The sequence below is a fragment of the Electrophorus electricus genome, chromosome 22 (genome assembly GCF_041902795.1).
Source record: "Electrophorus electricus isolate QZ-2024a chromosome 22, ASM4190279v1, whole genome shotgun sequence".
Classification (NCBI taxonomy): Eukaryota; Metazoa; Chordata; class Actinopteri; order Gymnotiformes; family Gymnotidae; genus Electrophorus; species Electrophorus electricus.
In genome coordinates, this window is record NC_137518.1 from 8,089,045 (window position 1) to 8,107,658 (window position 18,614).

An 18,614-nucleotide genomic window follows, 5' to 3' on the forward strand; every position below is an offset into this window, starting at 1 on the left:
TTATTAAATGTATCCTCAAGCAGTTGGCACATCATTCCTTACTGAAAATAGAATAATTCATTTTTTTAATAGTCATATCATAAATATGTAAATATTAATTTTATTCTTATCATAGTGAACAGAAAACTAATGGTTTGAGGTTTTTTTTTTTTTTTTTTGGAGCTGCTATCCCTCTATGCTCACTGCCATGATTAAATCATCATTGCACTGTCACCAGCTAGCACTCTGCTTTAAAGGGAATTGAAAGGGATTAATTTAATTAGGTATAATGGTGGCATGCCTAACCACACCTGTTAATTATATATTCAGTGTAACCCAATCTATTTTTGTCACTGCACTGCTCTGCTTCAGATTAGTGTGTGCAGGTTATGAAAATAAACAAAACATTTCTGCCACGCTCACTCATGCATGCACCATAGTACGATGCCTTTTAAAAACGTTTTTTAAAAATCCGCTACTTCAAATAAGGCAGTTGATTTGCAAAAAAAAAAGTCTGACACAGTATTATTTTTCTGCTGTACCTTGTGGTTTCACTAAGCACATTGCTGTTTATCAGGCTGCCATGAAGTATTGGGAAGCTTTATAGACATATGCAGCAAACTAATTGGCTGCATGCCTTTTCACTCCCATTTGTCAGCTCTGTTCTCCCCATGTATTCATGAATGCTGCTGTTTGTCTATGGATGACGTCTAGTGCATGTGTGAATGCGGAACCCCAATGGAGTCTGAATGGACAGGTTATTAGCATGTGTCCCATCCCATGAGTCTCCCAGCAGCTGCTTCCACCTGCCTGGGACCCTGTTGCTACTGCTGCTATTGTATCAGTCACAAAAGAGGGTGGGATCAGGTCTGATTACAAGAAGCTTGCCCACAGTACTGGGTACACCAAGCTGTATTTTTTTTTTTTCCCCCTCTTACTCCATTCCCCCCCCCCCCCAACTTCTTCAGCCCCTCCTTTATAGCCTGTGCTATTTAAGGCGATGGCTAAGCCCGGCCAGCTCTCGCCTCTATCCTGGTCCCAGATTCCCAAAGCTTGTTCACATTTTGTGCACTGGAAAGGTGCTGGAGGGGGGTGTGCAAGCGTTTTTTTTGTTTGTTTGTTTGTTTGTTTGTTTTTGTTTTTTTGAGAGGGCAGTGGGGAGTGGGCACAGGGTTGGATCATGTTTGCGGGTGGGTATGCAGGAGGGCCCATCAGCTGGCGCCTATCCACCCTCCCTTCCGAAAACCCGCAGATCCCGAAACCGGCCGGGCCGGGAAGCGGCGTGCGCAAGAGCAGCAGCAGCAGTAGTGGGGGCAGGATGTTGTCCATGTCGTACAGCGAGAGCATCCGGAGCGGTGTTAGCCGCTACCATTCAGACCAGGGGCTAAACCAGGCCCAGAGGCAGACGGACCAAGCCGAGCTCCAGAGGCTCCGCGAGCAGAGGATCGCAGCACAGGTCAAGAACATGGAGGACTTCCTCAAGATGAATGGCCTGGCCTTGGAGGAGTGTGTGGCCTACCAGACAGGCATGAAGTACAGGTAAGGGGGTCAGACCTGAAGCGGTGGACCGGGAGAGAGGGCAAAGAACAGTATGGTCTGGAGCAAAATATCTGGATGCTGGATGGCTGATCCAGAACAATGGCCACTCGCCTGCTGGGCTCTGGCTCTGGTTTTCTTTCTTCAGTTTAGCGCAGCACTTTAAGCACATGGCTTTTAATTCAGCCTGGCTTGCAACAGGTTTGATTTCATGCAGGACTTCTCTGCAGTACTGTTGCTGCGGTGTAACACTTTCCTCCAGCCAGCCTGTTGCTTTCACACCATTCTAAGACCTCTGGTTTTATTTTCATTATCTAGGTCACTGCATATTTGCCCAACAATGTGAAAAGTGCATATCAAGCCTCAGGCAAAGGGGCTAGGAGTGATTCTCAGGCAGTGTGGGAAGGTAGTCTCGCTCCCTGCTACACATCAGCCTTGTGGTCCATAATGCACTTATGTTATATTCTTATTGTTAAGTCAAAGATTGATGGATATTTGCAAAATGTGAAATTAGTTTTTTTTTTATGGGAAGTATTACTGGTTATACTCAATGAACACAGTGTCTACCAGCTCTATTCTTGGCTTCTGTCATGTTGGCAGTGACCCTGAAACCATCTCTGTTTATCTGTGTGTTGAAAGTGACTAATTTAGTTTGCATGAAGATTACCATCATCGGTTCTTGTCTTGTGAATTACAAACGACCCTGTCAATTCAGTTGTATCTAGCTACTGGGTAGTAGGCCAGTCATCTGTTATTTAGTCAGAGGCTGGTGTTGTGTGTCAGGGACAGCAGTCACTCGACATGTTTTACTGTAACGCTTGCCCAGCTAACCATAAAGATCTGATCCAGTGTCAGTTCTGAACGCCAGAGTCCAATTACTGGACATACAGAAAGTTGACAGAAGTAGCTTGGAAGTAGCTTTTTATTTATTTCTCTGTTTGAGACAATGCTATTGAGCTGATTTCTGTTGATATTATAGTTGTCATCATTGCATTATGAATGTTTAGCATTACAAACATGGTCTTTTGAAACTTGCATAGATCGGTCCCAAAAAAATAATGGCTTGAGTTTCAGATTCAGAAACTTTAGCTGCTTCAGCTAAAGCTAGGAGCACAAACCTGGAGGATTTGTTCGCTTTGAGCAGTTATCCTTTGTGCCGTTATGGTCACTGCATCGGTGTCAGGCAGGTACTCGCATTTCCGACAGCTCTCATCCTTTCTCATTCAGGGTCTAAGCCCTTGAAATAAAGTAGAGAATGAGAGCGGAAGAGAGAGTGGCACTTTTACCCTGACCTGTTCCCCCTCATGAAAAATGCTAATACCCTCTTGTAACTCTAGCACACAAACATGTCACATAGTTAGGTCTGTTGAACGGGTCTGTTGTCAGTAAAGGTGGCCTAGGCTGGGCATTGATTGCCATGCAATGAACTAACTATAGCAACTATAGGCAGTCCTAACTATAGGAACTTTGGAGCTGCATCTATAGGTTTAAGCACTCAGTAGAATTAAATGGCGACAGAGATTGCCTTACCGTTGCTTGTCAACAGCAGTACAGCTTTTATGCTACTTGTCTTATACATCCACCATGATCTGGATGGTGAAGTCATCTGTTTCTGACAGAAGACATACAAGTTCAATCCAACTCTTTAGTTGTGAAGTTACACAACTAAATGACCTTGAATAAATAAAACTCTTTGTTCAAAACATCTCATTAGTCCATCTGTCTTGGATTCTAAGATGAGACAAGTAGACTCTACATATGTTAAAGGACAGTAATGAAGAACTGCCTATGTCTTATCTTGTGAACCTGTATTACTGCTTCCTGCTGCACCATTCTGCCATTTAGCCACCAAAACCCTCTCTGTTGCAAGTTGGATGAGGTTGGAAACGGTGCCATTTATTCGTTAATTCTGTTTTTAAATATGAGATGACAGAAAGAGTACAGCAACACTAGTGTCACTTTTTTTTGCTTCAAAATAATCCAATAAAGAATTATCAATCCATTATACAACAATAGGGACCTATTAGTAGCTGTAATGGTGAAATATAGGTAAAGTTACAATTGTCTGTAGGTGTAATGTACAATACAACCACTAGGTGCTGCAGATTAGCCAAAAAAAACCAAAACATTTAATCTGAGGTGTCTCCAAGAATCTGAACACCCCTGTCTGCATCCATTATTTCAGTTCATTGATTGGTGATTGAGATTTGCAGCAGCTCTAATTTCTCACCATGAAGAATGTGGTCTCATCAACTGGTCTGTCTGTAATTTTGCTCATTTCTTTTTTGTGCCACTGGGTGGCAGTAAGTGTCTACTTCTGTCTGACCATCAATGATAAATTGGAAAGAAGCATGTGCAGACCTGCTTGAAAATACACATGTGCATTGAATTTTAGTGTGAATATTTCTGGGCATTCTTCTTGTATGTTGTACAGTCACTTTTTGCAGTGCAGTATGTCACTTTAATCTTCTTTCTGATCTGTAGGAGTTGTTGGTATGACTGAGCAATGCTGATGACAACTTGAGTCGCTCTCCTGCCATCGTGTGTGTGTGTGTGTGTGTGTGTGTGTGTGTGTGTGTGTGTGTGTGTGTGTGTGTGTGTGTGTGTGTGTGTGTGTGTGTGTGTGTGTGTGTGTGTACTTGTGTGTACGCACACGTATATCAGTCCAATGTATTTGTCCAGTGCTGTGTGGGCAGAAATATGTTGTGCTAGGTACAAATATCAGGGTTCAGTAACCTTTGGACTGGAACACTTGATGCAATGTAAACATGCATGTATCTATCTAGCTATCTATCTGTCATGATGTGAGCATAAACTTCCTCAGTGTGAAATATACCCATTTCATTTTTGTCCCTTTTTCTCTGTCCCATTTTACTCACTTTTCTTTTTTGTATTAAGATTGTATTAAGGTTTGTCTAAATTTGTATGTTTTGATACAACAAACAGTTCCTTGAAACAAATATTTTTGGATTGCATTGGTCAAGCCAGAAAAACACGATTCCAATGACCAAGCTGAATCAGACTAATTTTAAGAATTGCTACTTGCTAATATTTCTGGTCTAGAAACATGCATGTACAGTTCAACAGACAATACCGCAAGTAAGACATGCCTTTGTATCTGAAATAAATTAGATATTGCATTGCTTTCGCTACAACATTCAGTTTGCTTTGAGGTCAGGTCTCTGCTCTTTCTAGCATCGACAAACACAGTGACATGCATACCCACACACTGAAAATCATGCCTGTTTGCCAAATTACAAATGTATGTAAAACACATTTTTGCCTAGCATTAAATGCTAACCCCTAATTACATGGTAAACTTCTTGATTACTTTATGGCCTCATACTTATGATTCATGTTTAAAGTTCATGTTACAACTTCCACAATGAATCGTTTGTGGTAGTGATTACCTCACCGAACTCGGCTTCAGCATTAAGCGTTTTAATATGGTACAGGTCTCTGTGAAATTACCTAGAAGTCCTCAAGCTTGTGAAAATATACAGTGCAATTTCATTATGGGCCATTGTGCTTAAGTGGTATTGTGGAGATCTTGGAGCAAGAGAAAACACCAGTGCTCCAACTTTATGAAAATCCACTGCTCTCCCCAGGCTAAATTGCATCACTCTGCTTCAGGCTTTGTACCATTCACCTACTCTTGATTCCAACTAACAAACTAAGAACTTTTAATGTTATTGTGGATCCTGCAGCAAGTAATGTTAACAAGTTTCTATTAAATTACATCTAATATATTAGCTCAGCATAGCTAGTGCTTAAATGCCCCCCAAGCACATTACATGTATGCACATATTGTAGCATAATTAAAATTCGGATGACATGGCTATGTTTGCGGTGTACTTTTTCTATGTAAGCGTGAGTCATTTGTGATGAATGTATAAAGAAAATAAAAGCGTGTTAAAATTTTCATTTTCATCATTCTCATCATTCACCACAATTGAAATTGGCTAATAAGGAAAAGAAAACCCTACCTTCAGTTTGGCTTTGCTATTTCATTAAATGTGTTATAAGTGTCGAAGCTAAAATCAAATGTGATGTATACTTTTTTCTTTTCCATAGCAATATGCTGTATATCTGACACAAAATACGCTGTAGCCTCTATCTCTCTGAAGCCTCTATCTACTCCTTAGTAGCCAAGATTTTAAGGAAAGCCACAATGGCTCTTTATCAGAAAAAAAAATGTAAGCATGGTAGCTGACTACCTTATGTCTGTGTCTCTAGCTATGGACCAAGCTTATGATCATTTCATGTTTGAGTGGAGGGCATCTCATGAGATTTCCTAAGCCTGCCCAGAAATGGAGAGATTATACAGGGAGGATTTCCCTGAGATCCCCTGCTGCCTCCCCACATCTTTGCCTCAAGGGACATGGATGAATCGTGACAGGAGTTTTCTGTTTGGCTTACTGAAGAACTATCCCGAAACGAATCATTTTACTCTCTGTAGTCTGTACTGTGCAACAGAAGACATTTATGAAACTGGAAGATAAATTGGATCAATGTATAAACCTAATAGGTAGTTTAGTAGAGTGACCTCAGATATAAGGAACATAAAGTATAAGATGTATATAAGAAAATAGAAAGTGATCATGCATTAAGGGATGTCCTTCAGAATTAAGAAGGTAACTGCATTTATAGACATGCACCCACCTTACAGAATAAGATGGTACACCCCTGTGCAGACCTTTATGATCACCACGAGATGGTAGTATTAAATCCCATATGCTTAAAACACAAAGTATATCAGAACACAAACAAAACAATCCGGTGCTTTGAGAACAAATATGAAGACAGTTTTACCCAAAAGTACAAGAAGTGTGTTCCTTACCCCAAACTCTTGCAGCACAACACCTACAGGTACCAGGACTGCGAAATTAAGAGCAATGTTTTACAGACTCGTGGCGGTGATTAATTGCACACCTTGGTCAACCCTGCTGCTCACTTTCAAGAAGTTGCAGAAAAGTCGTACCTCCCATGGAAGGTCCATACTTGTGTTCATGACAACACTAGAGATTTCTGCAATGGATCTTAGCCTGCTGTTTCACCCACACTCTTCATCTTGCAATCAGTGATCGGTTCAGAGAAGCCTGCATGAATTGTAATTTGCTCTCTTACGGCAGCATTTTCTACAAGAGCACAAACTTCAGTGCTACTGGATGAAACACTCCACTGAGCATACTAAGAACAGTGTTTTGAAATTGGAGTTTTCACATTACTACTGATTTCGGATTAATCTTACCTTAAATTGTAAATTTTCACATTTTGATATTTAGAAAACTTTTTAAATGTGAATTTTTGAAATGCGTAAAACTTCATCTTGCTTCAGCAGTAGCTGTCTCAATTAACTGCTCATTTTGAAGGCATTTCATTGGGGAATTATGCTCTCTTCCACACTATGCCAAGTTCAGAAACTACAGTAGTTGGAAAGTATGGTAGCTCCAGCCAATATCAAGCCAAGTTCTCCCTAATGAACTTGAGAAGAAATGGATATATATAAGACCCTGTTCTGTCAGGTCATTCTGGCAATCTGAGATTATGACAAAAGCAGCCCATTGTTCAAACCCTGCTTGTGGAGTTTTAGCCTTTTACCAGCTTTGCTCCCTCCTGTTTTTGGAGTTTGATTGATGAGACTGAAGGGAGTGCACTTGGGTCAGACAGAGAAGTAGTTAGATGATTACTGTCAGACTGCCTGTCCCTTCGGTGATTGATTGTGTTGTCTGTGAGTGACCCATGCCTGGAGCCTGATGTATGTTGAGCCTCTGGTCCCTGTAGACACTCACAGTATCTTGGCATGAGTGATTGGAGTAGACACAAGGTCTAAATCTTCTCTATAGCTCCAGAATTTACATGGCTCTGATGATGATGATGATTTGATTTTCTGGTTGTGCTGTGGAAGTGTAATTGACAATATTGTCTGCACTAGGTGGGAATCTGTCATTGCCCTTTTCTCATCAGGCTTTGAACATTTATCTTGGTAATATCATTCTCGCATTTTATTTACAAACAGGCTTGAATGCATGATGTGTAAATTAGGCTGGTTTTGTGCTTTACTGCAGTCTGGTCTACGATATAATCTGCAGTAAACTGCTGTAACTTGGATTGTGTGAGGAGACACTGCTTCCAAGAGTAGTTTCACACAATTTAGGTTTTTGCATAAGATTCAGTTAGGCTCTTAATCAAAAGTCAGCTACTTGAGCCATAATATGAGAGTAAAGTTAGGAGCTTCACTGTGCCGTGGAGAATGAGGTCTGCGTTAAAAAGAAGCTTCTGTTAGAGCGAGCAAGAATTAATCTGAACCTCTACAGTCATGGCCAAAAGTTTTGAGACTGACACACATTTTGGTTTTCACAAAGTTTGCTGCTTTTTTAAAAAAAAAAAAAAATTATTTTTTAATTTTTTTCTTGTTAGATCCTTTTGTCAGATGTTTATATAGTATAGAAAAGTGCAATTATAAGCATTTCACTTTTTTTAACTTGACAAATACATCCAGTCTAATGGTAGTGCTCACCTTTATTTCTCTGGGCAATCTTTTGTCCAAATGTCCCAAACCATCTGAAGGGGGCTTCATCAGAGAAAATAACTTTACCCCAGTCCCCTGCAGTCCAATCCCTATACTTCCTGTAGAATGTCAGTCTGTCCTTGATGTTTTTCTTGCAGAGAAGTGGGTTCTTTGCTGCCCTTCTTGACACCAAGCCATCCTCCAAAAGCCTTCGCCTCACTGTGTATGCAGATGCACTCACACCTGCCTTCTACCATTCCTGAGCAAGCTCAGCACCTAACCTGACCTGATCCTGTAGCTGCATCCTCTTTAGGAGATGGTCCTGGCCTTTTTCACTGCAATTTAACCTCTCTCCCTTAAGTTCTTGATTCGATAAATGGTTGATTTAGGGGCAGCAATGTCCTTGCCTGTGAAGCCCTTCTGATGCAATGAAGTGATGCCTGCACATGTTTCCTTGGAGGTAACCATAGCTAACAGAAGAAAGTTCAAGCACCTCTACCCTTTTAAAGCAACCAGTTTGCTCTTCTAATCAGCATGACAGTGTGATATCAGCTGCCTTATCCTCATTAATCATCCCTGAAATTATGTTAGCAAGACGTTTTGTGGGAGGGCTGAAATGCAGTGGCTGGAGTGCAGTAATTTTTGTGATTAAGTTAATTTTCATGGCAAGAAATGGCTGCAGTTAATGCAGTTCTTCTGATCCTTCTTCACAATCTAGAGTTTGTGCTAGTGTCAACTTTTGGCCACGACAGTAGTTTAAACAGAATGCCTCACTACCGCCACATATTGGCAGTTTACAAAAACTAATTTCATGGCTTCTTGAAAAGGTTTACCAGAACATGGAGAGCTCCATAACTCCAGATGTGCTTAAAAGAGCCCAGTGTTTTCTTGGATTTGATTATTTTTAGAATATTTTAAATTATATGGGCAGTTTATCTCGGCGCTAAAGGTAATAATGAGAGAATAGAGTTATGGCTCTTCATGCCCTTCATGGCAAACCACATCCACATTTTCTCAAACCTGGACTGACCACACTATCTGCTGTGAAGAAGTCCCAAGAAGTGGCTCAATGGCCCAGAACCAGAAAAAAAGTAAGCTGCACAGGTTGATTAGCCAGTCACTGGCCTGTTCGGGATTCCACCAATCACAGTCACGCTTCACAATTTAACTGTGACACTAACTGACTGATTCTCCAAAAAAAAAAAACGGATTTCAGATTTTAGTAGACCCATGTTAGCATAGCTACATTTCACATTTATTAAATAAACACTGCATAGGTAGATCAAGTCACAATGGTACAAAAAACCTTATGCAGTTTATGACTATATTATCTCATTTCAAGTCAAATTTAGACTGAATAACCAATCAGAAAACTACCTCAGGCTGACTGCCGGTGCTAATTCAGCATGTACAGTTGGTCAAAACAGTGCTGACAAGTATCAACTAAGACACTGCAGACAACAGGCAGTGGTTGTTTTGGCAACTGTGGTCACGTTCTAGTTAAATATATCCATCAACAAAATACATTGAGACTGATATATTAAATTACCTTTTAAGCAGTAATTTTGGCATCACTCAAAAATGTGTCCCTTAACAGCAATGTTCATTATATTTAACTACCTCTGTCATGTTGTGCTGGAATGGGAATTAACTGGCCAGATGAATTGACATGCTCACAGCAGTCCAGCTATGATTATGGATTGCCCGTTACCTGGCAACTATAACCCGTGCGCAGGTCAAAGCATTTAAAATGAGCAGCATCCCAGATGGCCGATCTCGTGCTCAGTGTTGTGTGACGGTAGCTTGGTGTGGTTTTCAAACCAGCGTAGTATGTACTGATACTCAATACAGTAAGAGAGACCCCTTTCCCTGCTCAGAAATGACTCTTGGTACCAAGAAACATATCCTAACAGGGCATCATGTTTCCACTTTGCCTGTGAGTATTAGTGTGTAATTGTCTGTTGGTTACATGCTACATATGGTACTTTGTGAAATGGGACTGCAAGGAGAGGCATGCAGCTAGACCTCTGAAACCCTGTTGGAATGTGTGTGTGTGTGTGTGTGGGGAGTTGGAGACGGGGTCGGCTGGATTCTTTTGTTGGAAAAGCACTGCTCTGCTGACGTTTACACACCTGTGGTCTTCTGCTCTACATCACTTGTAATTATCTTCTAAATAGACTTGTGGCAGGTCCTAGGTAGATGAGTGTGAATATTTTATCACTCTATGAACACGTGCCCCAGCAGGTTCTTGGTTCTTTAGCCAATCCCATACTCTCTAACTATCATGAAACGTCCTTTGACCTGCCAGCCTTATTTTTAGCCTGGGCTTCCATGTGGTGAGTTACTTTTCATTGCTGATCTAATTGGTTGATATGTTTCCTCTCTTTGGATATGTCACACACTCAGGTAGCACTATGATAATTGGCTTTTTTCGGCACATAATTGAAAGAAACAGCTGTCAATTATGGGAAAAATATATTTAGTACACGCAAGGAAGATAGGAGAGGTGGCATAAATTGGATATAACCGGTTTGCTTTATAGCTAAATTGTCAGATTTGGACAGGCCCACTGGGAGGTGAACTCTTAATGTGGCAGCAGTGCTGTGGTCTGCCCTTACCTCCTCTTTCTTTGACAGACATTCAGTCTCAATTGCATAATGTGCATTTTACACAAGTGCACATTTCGAAGGGCCCTCCTCTGAATCGAGGTTTTTCGTGTTTGCAGCACTTGCTTGAGCGCTCTGCATCTTGCTTCCACAGTTGTCCATGAAAAACAGGGAATTGGGGAGAGACTTCAGAATCCAAGCCTCACAACACCACACACTGGAGAGAACTCACTCTTGCCCCACTCATGCATCCCTGGTCTAGGTCCTCATTTATTTCTCTCTCTCTTTCTCACGGTCGCTTACCCTCACACACTCCCCACGTTTCAGTCCGTTTTCACTGTCCCTCCCCCCTTCACACATGGTCTGCTTCTTTGTGTCTTGCTCTTGGCACACTCTTATAAGTTGAATCCCTGCGAAGCAGCAGCAGTTGATTTTGAGACACCTCACTATGTGACATACAAACGCTGGGCTCCCTACAGAAGACATCTCCTCCTGCTGAGTGTGGCTTCTCTTCTGCTCATCACAGGTGTGTGTTCGAACGCATTGTGTCCTGTTCCCCCTTAGCAATAACCTGCTATGCTGTGCTCGAAGTAGCTGGATGCTGCTTACGTTAAATCTGCTGGTCGACTGAAACAGAAGGTTGCAGAGACTGCATCTGAGCTGCTGAAAATGGACATTAGGAGAAAGAGCCCACTTCTCTGTGGACACAGCGCTGTGTAAGACAGTGTTTGCTGGAACTGCCTGAGAGCGTATGTGGCGTGGGATCTGAGCAGGCAATGCTGTGGGGTTGATCGGCACGGTAACCAAGCTCCGTGCGTCTCCCTTGCTGGTTGGAAGACGCAGTGAGGCAGCTAGAGACAGCGACGGCAGCAGCACAGAAGACGGCTGTGTGTCCGAGCGACCAATACACAGAGAAGCGCTCTATGACACACACTCCCTGCTCCTTCTGTTGCTGCCTGCGTGTGCCTCCAGCCATCTCCTTCCAGCTCGCCCAGGGCTGAGACCTAAGAAGCAGGCGGAGACTGAGAGAGAGCAGTTCTAGTAGGAAAGAGGAACTTCAAACAAAGCTTTGCTCCTGGAGACCTGCCTTTTCTTTTTCCACTGCTGTTGCAGGAGGGAAAGAGGGGTGATTATTTGGCTTATCCTGATCATCCCGCATCCTCCGGGCCAGGATGCAGGTCTCGTTTGTGTGCACAGACCACCGGTCCATGAGCCGCAGCACGGACGACAGGCTGAACAGGCAGAATGCCAACAGCCCAAACACAGGCACCCGGAGCAAGTTCAGAGCTGTGGCCATGGTGGCGCGGAGCCTCGGGCAGCTGTCTGTGCAGAGCGTGCCCTCCTCCAGTGACCAGAGCATGAGGACGGGCATGAAGTATAGGTAGGACATGCACTGCAAGTAGGGCAGTGTCACTTGGTGATGGAATGTATCCTATGAAAGGACATGCATTAAAAAAAAATAATAATAAAAGTCGGGGAATGTTGACATCAGCTATTACTTTTTGGGAAACTTTCTTTGCTTTTGGCAACAGGTTTTGCATTTGTTTTTCTACATGTTTTGCTCTTTATGTAAAGATTAAAGATAAGAGTATTGATACTGTAGAGACAAAAATCTTTGTTTTGGGGGTTTTTGTCTTTAAGAAAAAAGCATTTCAGAATTTACACATTCATTCCTGTTTAAAGAGTAGTGGTGAAAAAATTGGATTTGCTCTGTTGTGGACCATCTTGATCTAGTATGCCTTTTTTATTTCTGTATTACTTTGTTTATTGAGAATGAATTCAGCATGATAATACGATTAGCCCTCCAACTGTGCAGCGTATACTGTAGCCTAAACATAACGCAGCCTGAAGATTGATGCTAACTCTGGTCTTTAATCAATATAACCCAGTTGTCCCTAGTAGTCAGTGTTAATAATCCTTCGGTGTCTCCATCACTTCCTCTCCATAAATACCCTATGACTAATTAATTAAATAATACTTTGAATTAAGATCAATTTCTCAATGCAGGTTGTGTTGGCAGACAGGGCGGGGCGGGAGGGGGGGGTGACTGCGTGACTGAGAGTATGTGATGTGCATGTGTGTGTTTTCAGAGCAGTAATTTAATTTTGGTAACTGCTGCAAAATATAAATGCGTATGCCGCATGGCATTGTGGTGGCTCTTATCAGAGAAAATTGCAATATAAGTTTTTATTGGGACCTTGTATTGCTTTAGTTTTGCTTTTTTTTACTGGAGTTTGAAGCTACCCTATATTGCTGCCAGTGACTCTAATTTGTCAAGCTTTATGATGCACAAAATTAAACACATTTTTTCATGAGAAGTGCAAGTTCTATTTTGTTTTACCCATATATTGGTGTCACTAAGCTATTTGTGTAATTTTTATTTTGTTACTGAAAGTCACTGGCACTGCCTGTCCATTTTAAGACCTGTGGTGAAATGACCGAAGTTTGGTAGCAGGCCCTTCTGTTGCCTTTCTGGATGTAAGTCATAGCTCAGTACTCAAGCCCCCCTAAGGGACCTGTTCAAAGACCCTTCCGGCATGAAGAAAGCCTCCATATTGACTGCAGGGTCAGCATCTGATCTTCTGCCAGAGGTTGAGTTTCTGTGCAGACAAGCATGAGTGTAGTTCTGAGCATATCTCTAGTAATGCTCAGGGAGACAGTAAGAAAGACACAGTCCAGCCATGAGCAGCTAAAACCCTGTGTGTCGTAGTGGGTCACTTGAATTAGGACACCCCCCCTCCCCCCACCTTGCTTCTTCCCCGCACTCGCACACACCAACACACAAACACATTCTTGTACACACACACACACTTGTACTGCTCTGGTGGTGTTCTCCAAATGTATGTGTGTATTTGCTGAGGCACATGTGATGCCCTTTCCCTCGAAGGAAGATCCCAGCCTGGGTTGTGCTGCAGTCTCATCAGTGTGAAACTCGGTGATGAGCCCCCTAATGTAAACACATTTCAAAACTGTAGTGTGTGCCGATGGGCTAGCATTCCAAACATTATTGCTGATGTTATCCAATGTTTTGTGGTAAAAATGTGTCCGTATGTTAGTTTATTGGTCCCCAAAAAGTCTGTATTTTTAAGCATGCAAATGAGCTTGGCAACTGCCAAATGCAAGTTTTAAGAATAACTGAAATTGGATTGCAGTGTTGGTGCAAGCTGAAGCTTTTGGTCAAGAAAATTTTGTGTATGTATACAAACTACCATTTGAATATTCACATAGCATTTCAAATGAAGGAAGCTAGCTAGCAAAAAAAAATGACTGAAGCTAGCAAGCTAAATGCAATCATTTGGAAAGTTATGTTGCTTAGCAACAGGATGGGCTGTCCTGTTGCCTTGATGGTTACGCTTAAAGATGTGCATCAAGTTTCCTAGAGGTAGTGTTATTGGAGATGGCTATTTATGAAAGCCTATAACAATGCTGATGCATTTGATTTATAAAGTAACTTGACTGTTCAAATGCTGTTCTTTATATAGCTATCAAGAGCTGGATGAACCCTGTGCTCTTAATGCTGAGCCTTTTTAGTTTCAAAGCAGATTTAAAAAAAATGCAAGATATGTTTAATACTTGTGTTTAAAATGTTATACTGCAATTCCCATTCAATGAATGAATGCATGAGCTGCTTAGTAATATTATTTTAAAGATACAGCCTTAGAAAACTGCATCTGCTGCCTGGTCATTTTATGCACTTCGGTTTGGCTGCCTGTCAGATGAAATGGAGAAGGCTGTGCAAAGGGAAAGTGAGATGTTTTGCTTCTGCAAGATTTGGCATAATCTCTGGCCAGTAATTTAACATGTCTGTCTATGGGTTATTCTAATGTGCACACAATAGGCCATTAGGACTGGTCCTGTGCAGGGTGAATAGAGATTAGTGATCACCAGTATGAGAGAGAGGGGATTCCTGTTGTTTGAGGTTCTTTGTGCTTCTTCAGTTCCAACAAATTTTGCAATGACCAATGATAGATGCAGCATTACATTAAAGTGTTCTGGCAGCCATTTCAAATTTGTTCAAATATAATGAGCGTCTTGTGTCATTTATGAAAGTGCTTAAACATTTGTCTATTTTAATGTTCACATGATCAATGTTGGCAGAAAGGTGGAGCTGTTTTTCAGAACAAACTGAAATTACAAATGTCATTCCTGGGATCTGTTGCAGCTACTCCTCCAACTTGGGGGTCACAGCCCCAAGTGCCCCCATCACCATGGTGTTAACCATCCATATTCACTCTGTTTCTTCTTTTAGTCCCCGTTACTTCTCATAATCCTTCCTTTGTAAAGTTCTAATTAATTGGTCCCAACACACAGCCATGCTGTTTTCTGATTCTGGCACATTTATTACAATGGATTTCTGCATTTTGGGCACTGTCATAATGATGCACCCATGCATGGACACACACCAATCAGCCACAGCAGTAAAAACCACTGACAGGTAAGGTAAACAACATTATCTCAATACAGTGGTACCTGCCTAATGTACTGCACCAATAGACAACAAGAGAATGCTCAGTAGCTCAGTGGATAAGATACTCGACTAGTAATCATAAGGTTGCCAGTTCAAGCCCCACCACCACCAATTTGCCACTATTGGGGCCCTGAGCAAGTTGGTCAAATTGTATTCAATCATAATTGTAAGTCACTTTGGACAAAAGTGTCAGCGATTATATGGCAAAAATGTAAATGGATGTGCTAGAAGCAGGGGAAATGGGCAAGTGCATGTTTCTGAGCAACTTTCATCAGAGCATCTCCAAAACAGCATGTCTTGTTTCCAGTTTGTAGTAGTTAATACATATTGGTCCAAGGACAGACAACCAGTGATTCAGTGACATGGGCATGGTTCAGTCCCACAGAAGAGCTGCTGTAGCACAAATTGCTAAAAAAGTTAATAGTGACTGTGTTGCACTGTGTTCTGACACTTTTGCATCGCAGCTTGCTGCTTGTGTTTGTGTAGCCACAGACCATTGAGAGTGATCCATGTCCACATACAATGTGCACATGAACATCAGAACAGGCCTATGGAGCAATCATGTTTTCCTTTGCATCATGTGGAAGGCTGGGTACACGTTTGTCACTTACCTGGGAACGAGATGGCACTGGGATGCACTGTGGGAAGAAGGCAAGCTGGAGGAGGCTGTGTGATGCTCTGGGCAATATTATGCTGGGAGACCTTGGGTCATGGCATTTCTATGGATACTACTTTGACATGTACGGTATTCTCTAATGGCAGTAGCCTCTTTTGGCAGAATAATATGCCCTGTAAAAATTTGTTCAAGAATGGTTAGAAGAATGGTTACAAGTATATGACACATAGTTCAAGGTGTTGAACCTCTAAATTCACCAAATTTCAGTCTGATCAAGTATTTGTAGAATGTACTGAAAAACAAGTCCGATCTATGCAGACCCCACCCCGCAGGTTCAGGACTTAAAGGATCTGCTGCTAAAATCTTTGTGGCAGGTCCACTGTGTGTCTTGCTGAGTCCATGCTTTGATGGCGATGCTGTTTTGGCAGCATGAGGGAGACCTACATAGTATTAGGCAATATTACGTGTGTGTCTGTGAGGAAGGCTCCAGGTAGTAACTGGAGTAATCTTACACTTTATAGGCCCCTCCTCCCCGCCTTCTGGTGAAAGAGCCCAGATACAGAAGTTTTTGGGAGGCAGAAGGGGCATGCAAAGATCCACTGTCCAGGGTGAGGCATGAAACATCCATGAATACATCCAAGTAATGCCAAATCACAGTGATCATATTAAGCTTTATGCAGTCTTGTTGGTGATTCAGGCTATGGAAGGTAGTTGCTGCATGTTGGCAACATAGGTGATGTGTCCTCATGTCTTCTGAGTTTGTCACAGAGATGAAGAATCTCCCCACTCAAATGATCCACTGTGTGTCACCACTCATCCTGCACTCTTAAAGGGAAAGAAAATACTATCCACTCTCTAGTCTATGTTTAAGCTTGCTTCAGTCACTTCAAAAAAAAGTTCTTGCTGCTTACCAGGAGCACACGTGTGAATTCAATTTGCCAGCGACCACCAACTGTCAAATCAGGAGGGCCTCTACACAGGTGATGGAGACCACCATTACTATAGTAGAGCCTCAGGATGAAATGCTACTTTATTGGAGATGATGGCCAACTTGTCATTATAGCTTAATACCACCCTCTTTCACCAAGACATTGTGGCCCTTTGTGGATCTGCTCAACAGACATTATATGGCTTTGGTCGTATCTGAATTAATGGGGCAAATGAAATAGTTTTTGATTATAGCCTCTCCTAGCTGAGCTGCTGCCTGTTTGCCGTGGCAAATCAGATTGGGAACCAGTCCAGCAGAGCTGGTTGGTGAGTGGGCCTGACAAGTCTCTGCTGACACAGTTTTGACAATGACCTGTTGTGGTTTTGCTGTGAAGTGGAAAGCCAATCTGATTGATCTAATTGTGCCCTCAATGTGCAATTGAAGATGGTACAACCCCCATGCTTGTCCACCTGCCATCTTGGTAGAGGAGTGTTTTAATGTTTTTGAGTGTTTTTAAGTTTTAATCTGGTATCTTCTTCATTCTCATGCTATTTAGTGCAGGCAGAGGACAGATGGTCTATAAATTGCACAGCTCTTACAATATCTTTCCTCGTTTATTTTGCAAATATGCCCACATTCCTTTAAGGTAACCAGGATACAGATGGAAATGTTTGTAATTTAACAATCGTATTGGTTAATATCAGCCAGAGGGTGCATCAAAATAGGTCAATAACCGAATGCTGACAGATGGCAGAGTACCACTGACATGCCATTGAAATGAGCATGGTTTTCCAGTGTGTCCAGTGTCCATGTAGAACTGCGTGGTTTAAAAAAAATCAAAACTCTCATAAATGCTCAGTGGGGTTTAAGGGAGAGTGTGTATATGACCAGTATTCTGCATAAAGAAACTTTTTGCCATCTACAGCACCTCCTGTGTGTTTGGGTTGGGGAAGCGCTGAGAGGAGTGAGGTGATTGTACACTGGAAGTGTTACTGAGTAGGCGTGCTGAGATTTTACAGTACTTGTGGTGCTCCCTATTACTGGTCTAGCTTTGATATAGCCTCACTCCTACATATAATAAGATTAGATGGATGTTTAAGAGCCAATGTGAAAGGCACATTGCAGTAAAGCACTGAAACTTGCATTGCTGCAGTAGATCTTTGCAGCACAGAAAGTGTGTGTGTGCGTGTGTGCACATAAGTGTTTTGTTGAATGAAAACAGCACATCTATCTGTTGTATACTGTTCTGATCAGGTTTAATTAAAACATGCATGTATGCAGTTTAGTTCTATTTACAGTCTCTCAAGCAGAACATCATTTTTTTCTGAATGCTCCAGAAGTAGATTAAACCACATTCTGCCAGAAACAGATGCTAAGCTTCCATTCATCCCTACTCTAATTTGTTTTGCATTAGTGTACATGTGTTTATAATGGCTGCTTTGCAGGCTATTTGTGTGCTTCTCGTCGGATTCTAAATTTAATAGTCTGTGTCAACTTCTTGTTCATTCTTATCATTGTTGAATCATTAATGAATTCCCTGATCTGTTTGAGTTGTTCATTCAAAAGTTGTTGTGGATTCCATGCTGATGTTAACAGGGGGACCAACTCAGTGTTTAGGTGGACCAATACACAGGAGGTGCAAAACATTTTCATGGCCTTTGTGAGTGTGTTTGGCAGTGTTTGGCACTGTTTAAGATTCTTCAGCAGTGAGCAGAGTCTGCTCCCTTCCCCCTGTTCTGAGGCAGCTGCAGCGATCATTTTCTGCCTGCCCATCTCTTTCACCCTGGTAACTAGAAACCCAATATCTTTAACTAGGGTCAGCATTACATCTCTGTGCAACATCAACAAAAAATTTAGAATAACCGGCTTACGTTGCAGTTCTGAGTAGTTCTAAATCTCATTTGGCCCATGTCATGTGTTGCTTCTTGGGTTATCATTTTTAATGGTTTAAACTAATTGATGACTGTCAG

At 41.8% G+C, this 18,614-nt stretch overlaps 1 protein-coding gene across 12 annotated transcripts in view; it reads left to right on the forward strand.

Moving 5' to 3' along the window:
• Positions 1–18,614, forward strand: part of kcnab2a (potassium voltage-gated channel subfamily A regulatory beta subunit 2a) — a 76,179-nt gene that overhangs the window by 36,747 nt on the left and 20,818 nt on the right. For 3 of the 12 annotated variants that reach the window (XR_014119306.1, XR_014119307.1, XM_027001950.3), the window contains exon 1: positions 11,025–12,013. The exons of 7 other annotated variants lie outside the window; for them this stretch is intronic. Coding sequence is in view for 2 of the 5 variants with exons in the window: in XM_027001950.3 (XP_026857751.2) it covers positions 11,805–12,013 (209 nt within the window). In the remaining 3 variants the exon portion in view is untranslated. Of the gene's footprint in view, positions 1–11,024; positions 12,014–18,614 lie in introns of those variants that run through there. 2 more of the 12 variants (XM_027001949.3, XM_027001957.3) reach the window with 2 other exon arrangements.